Source organism: Miscanthus floridulus, unplaced genomic scaffold (genome assembly GCF_019320115.1).
Source record: "Miscanthus floridulus cultivar M001 unplaced genomic scaffold, ASM1932011v1 fs_7_1_2, whole genome shotgun sequence".
NCBI lineage: Eukaryota > Viridiplantae > Streptophyta > Magnoliopsida > Poales > Poaceae > Miscanthus > Miscanthus floridulus.
The window spans coordinates 20,310-25,044 of NW_027097294.1; the positions used below are offsets into that span (position 1 = coordinate 20,310).

General features: G+C 42.2%; 1 protein-coding gene and 1 non-coding gene across 2 annotated transcripts; both read left to right on the plus strand.

Annotated features, from left to right (window-relative positions):
- Positions 1-1,467: 1,467 nt before the first annotated feature.
- LOC136533188 (protein ORANGE-LIKE, chloroplastic-like) lies at positions 1,468-4,314 on the plus strand. The gene is made up of 8 exons (XM_066525759.1): positions 1,468-1,879; positions 2,528-2,642; positions 2,763-2,876; positions 2,978-3,064; positions 3,176-3,252; positions 3,339-3,466; positions 3,580-3,704; positions 4,051-4,314. The coding sequence occupies exons 1-8, from the start codon at positions 1,644-1,646 to the stop codon at positions 4,126-4,128; spliced, it is 960 nt and encodes a 319-aa protein (XP_066381856.1). The 5' UTR covers positions 1,468-1,643; the 3' UTR covers positions 4,129-4,314.
- A 3-nt stretch (positions 4,315-4,317) lies between these two features.
- TRNAL-UAG (transfer RNA leucine (anticodon UAG)) lies at positions 4,318-4,397 on the plus strand. Its single transcript has one exon. It is a non-coding gene; the product is annotated as a tRNA-Leu (tRNA).
- Positions 4,398-4,735: the final 338 nt, after the last annotated feature.

A 4,735-nucleotide genomic window follows, 5' to 3' on the forward strand; every position in this document is an offset into this window, starting at 1 on the left:
TAGATAGAGGGAGGAAAATATCAATTAGGAGCATCATCCGAGCTCAAATCTCGTCTCGTTTTTTGGACAATAATCTCTACATATCGTATCCCACTTGTCATCATAGACAACATTATTTTCAACATCAATCTTGTCACACTTTTATATGTAGCAAACAATTTGCTATTGTTACAAAACCATGGGACACCGCCATTCTATTCGGTAAAAAAATGTTGTTGTGTGGCCAGGTAATAAACCAAACAACCCTTCTTGTTCAGCCTCTCCATCCATCTCTTAAACATGGTGGCATTCATGGGAATATTTGTGCAAGGAATCTTTGTACTATTAAATTAAGATAGGGTTGCTCCATAGTGGCTTTTGTTGTCCGTAGGAAGCTGTTAGGGACGTGTGTAAGGATATGCTAGCAATTGGACCCGAGTTGTCGAATAGAGGAAGATCAAGGCCAAGCCAATGATACAAAGAGCTTGAACTACAAGCCGAAGGGGATATCCGTGATTATTATGAAATCAAAACGGATCTCCTCCTTCCTTTGGAATCCTGCTTCCCCTCTATGGTTCTTCTCCCTCTAGATTTCTACGCTTCACTGGCTACTTCTCTGATCCTCAGTGCTTCTCTTCAAGCCCTAGCTACACTACTGCTAACAGTTGGTATCATAATTTCCTCTAGATATTGTGTGGGTTCTACAGCCCCTTTGTCACTTTATTGGACCCTTGTTGCAGCTTACAGATAGTAATCCAATTCGTACATGGATCAACAAGACTAGTAAGTCTGTAAGTGGGGTCCTATACATGAATCAATGGCGCCAAGTAAACAAACATTCTTCGGAGTCTACTAATTGCTAAGTCCATGCAAGACGTAAAACATAGTGAAGGTAGTGATCAACCATGTGATTGAGGAAATTCTTGTTGCTAGAGTTGCATCATATATAATTAGAGTCACCACCATAGCTACGGTTGGGAAGCCAAATGGTCATTTTGTTCCTCATGTCTTTTCCTATATATCCTAGTCATACTCAATGTGCCTATTTTTTTTAAGACATCATCGAAGGGGTGAGAGTCCTACCTGAATGAGTTTTCCATTGATTCTGGCGAGCTGGTGGACGGAGAGTGCCAGGGCACCTTATTTATCACTGTTGGTTGAACAAACTGAGTTGTTGTAAAAGCATCATGTACTTTGCAGGGTTGCAGCCGTGTGTTTCACATGGTGCTTTCTGTTGTTGGGGCAATTATTATTGCTAATAGTTAATTAAGGCAATCCGGAAGACCAAGGCTCATCCATATCTATTGATAGAGACACAAGAACGACGTGAAATTGTTCATGGGAAGATGCAACCGCTGTGGTCATGTTATGAGGTTATACAAGAACTTGTGGCAAACTTTGAATCTGCCACCCGCAGCCTGCAGCGCGTCAACGAAGGAAATCTCGATGCTGCTGTCCGTTGTCGCGAGATGCTTCGCCTTTCCACATTTGTCATCTACCCGCGGTAATGGGGTAACGGCGTAACGCCGCCCGTGTAGTGTACGGTGTACCCGACCCGCTTCTCCGTCGTCGCCTATCCAAATCCGTCACAGCCAGGCGCCAGCGGACGCTTCCATACGCCCCCAACAGGCAACAGCCACGACGCGGCGCTGGGTTGGCCGGCCATGTCCTGCCTCGCGGCGCCGCCGGCGGCACCGCCAACGGGGGCACCGCGCATGCTCCGCGCGGCCGGTCCTTTGCGCCCGCCTTCGCCGTGCCGAGGCCTGCATTATTACGCGGCGCGGGGGACGACGACGGGAGGGGGAGAAGCCGGCTGCGGCCGCCGGCCGCAGCTGGTGCTGCGGCGGTGCTCCCCAGCTGGCGAGTCCAGGGCGGCGTCCGGGGACGGCGGCCTCTCCAGGTTGCTTTACCTTAATTCACTGTTGAAATTTTCCCTTTTCAGCTACGAAATGGTTCGAGGGACGGGGTTGCTGTTGAGCTAGTAGCTAGTACTACAAGCTAGTATGATGAGTTCTTGCTTGGCGGCGGCGGGCATTAGCATCCACTCGTCAAGTTTGAGACTTTTTGCCGAAGCTGCTTGGGAAGATATAGTCCCAGTTAGCTTACAGCATATCCAATTCTAATGAGTACTGACATCTGCTGGGGACATCTTCCCAAGATATTTCAGTTCCGAGCCTCCTGCTCTAGTTCTAAAAGTAGAGTTTATATTAACGCTAAGTTCTGACCTTAGAGGGAAGAATCACATCAAAGATTCACCGAGATATATTCATATGAGATATTTGAAATAGAGTATATCATAAAAGAGATATTTATATGCCAGATCAAATTGATAGATCTGAAGTGCATTATTAACCTTGTAGTGGAGGGGTAATAAAAAGCAAAAGTTAATAGTCCTAAATGGTAAGTACTAGTAGATTAAAGTTCAAAAAAAAAGTACTAGTAGATTAAGTAAGCATCAATATCTTTCTATGGAAACTTAGTTGAACAATAAGTATGATAATCCGTTCTGGCTCAGCCTTACAGGATCAATCATGTTTCTTTTCTGCAGCTTTTGTATAATTGAAGGTCCAGAGACAATCGAGGACTTTGTTCAAATGCAATCGCAAGAGATTGAAGACAACATCAAGAGCCGACGTAACAAAATTTTCCTTCTGATGGAAGAGGTTTTCGGTTTTGCAGACTATGTGTTTCATTTCATTTGTCCAATTCTAGCTAAGTAGCTATCCATTTGTAGCTTTGCTAAGACAACATTGTGAAGTTCTCTGTATGGAAAAATTAATCAGGTTAGACGATTGCGAGTGCAGCAGCGTATCCGAACTTCTGAAAGCAAAGATGCCAACACTGAAGAAAATGAAATGCCTGAGATTCCATCAACTATTCCATTTATGCCTGATGCGGTGACCAACAGCACTCATCTGTTTTTTTGAGAAATGATCACATTGGCATCTGGAGTTGTTCTAACTTCTATTAACTTGTCTTTTTCCTTTCCCCAAAACAGTCACCAAAGACTATGAAGCAACTCTATATGACATCATTTTCTGTCATATCTGGGATAATCATTTTCGGAGGCTTGGTAGCCCCAGTAGTAAGTACATGTGTCGCTTTATGGTTGAACTCCCTATTATTTTTACCAGAACCTCTTCTCACTATTAGGTCATATAGTAAGTTTTCCTAAAGGAGATGCCTTTCGATGCAGCTTGAACTGAAATTAGGGCTGGGTGGCACATCTTATGAAGATTTTATAAGGACCTTGCACTTACCTCTTCAATTGAGGTGCTTTGAAGAACCTGTCTCTTATAGTGAATTATGTAGCAGTACTTAGAGAAGTGTTTGATACATTTTTGTTGGCTGCTGTTCAGTCAGGTAGATCCCATAGTGGCATCATTTTCAGGTGGAGCAGTTGGTGTTATCTCAGCTTTAATGTTGGTTGAAGTGAGAAATGTCAGGCAGCAAGAGAAGAAAAGATGCACATATTGCCATGGGACTGGTACAAACAAAATACTTTTCAACTACCTTCCAAATAAAAAAAATGCTATACTAACACTAACTAGCTTGAGCCTTACATTTACTCTCTTGACTGATCTTGCTTCTGCAATATAGGATACTTGCCATGTGCTCGCTGTTCTGCTAGTGGGATGTTATTGAACACAAAGCACTTTTCATTATTGGGGCATAATATGTGGTCAATGAAAGGAAGGTGTCAGAATTGTTCTGGAGCTGGAAAGGTATTCTATATATTGCCGTTATGTTTCACAATAGCCAGTTTGATGCATTCTAGAAGATTTGAACAATAGAAAAGTTTATCATACTTGAGGTACTGCCTTTAGGTTAAATGACGAGGTGATACCGCAGATCAAACAAGTAATTAATGCTTAAATTCAATGCTGCACAGAGATTGTCTGAGTCTTGTTCAAACTAAAAAGTGTTGCATAGAGTTTTTGTGGGAATGCATATGGGAATTCCTTGTTGCAGATTAGAAAGGGCATTCCATATCATCTTCCACCAGTAACATGTTTGCCTCTATAAAGTATAAATAAACTTCCTTTATTGTTGCATCTCCATGTTTCCCAGGTGATGTGCCCGACGTGCTTGTGTACAGGAATGGCGATGGCAAGTGAGCATGATCCACGGATTGACCCTTTTGATTAGGTTGATATGACAATATGTTTTCCTTTGTTTTGTGGCAAATATGTTGCCCACAACAGCAGTAGATTCATGCTTGTATGTACGTTCGGTTTGTGACAAGTTGAATCAATCTCGCCAAGGTTATTGTACCCCTGTAGCCCGCTTGGTGTGTTATCTTGATATAATATATTATTCCAACTTCTACTATAACTTGACAGTTTGGCCGAGTGGTCTAAGGCGCCAGATTTAGGCTCTGGTCTGAAAGGGCGTGGGTTCAAATCCCACAGCTGTCATCTTTTTTTGATATTTTTAAATATCATTCTTTTTTATTTTATTTAAAAGTTGCTATGTTAAAGCCATGCACAATCTATCTAGTTTATTACTACAGAATAAAAGGGGTCACAAAGCCTTGACGAAATTTTATACCTGTGGTCCATCAATTAATCCTGTTGCGCGATTAGAAAATTATCTTTCCTTCAAACGACACAAAAAAAAAAACAAAAATGTGCATAGCGTTTGGTTGAGAGAAAAGTTATGAACCCGTTTTATGTTTGGTTCTAGATTGACCCGTTTTCTGTTTGGCGTAGGACACCAAAAAAAAAATTGGGATGAGACAATGACGTTCAAGATC

What these genes read in the sequence shown, in the direction of transcription:
- LOC136533188 (XM_066525759.1), top strand. Translation starts at nt 1,644, where the DNA reads ATGTCCTGCCTCGCGGCGCCGCCGGCGGCACCGCCAACGGGGGCACCG. An exon ending in TTTTCCTTCTGATGGAAGAG is followed by an intron (nt 2,643 to 2,762) that starts GTTTTCGGTTTT and finishes AAAATTAATCAG; the next exon opens with GTTAGACGATTGCGAGTGCA. An exon ending in TTCCATTTATGCCTGATGCG is followed by an intron (nt 2,877 to 2,977) that starts GTGACCAACAGC and finishes TCCCCAAAACAG; the next exon opens with TCACCAAAGACTATGAAGCA.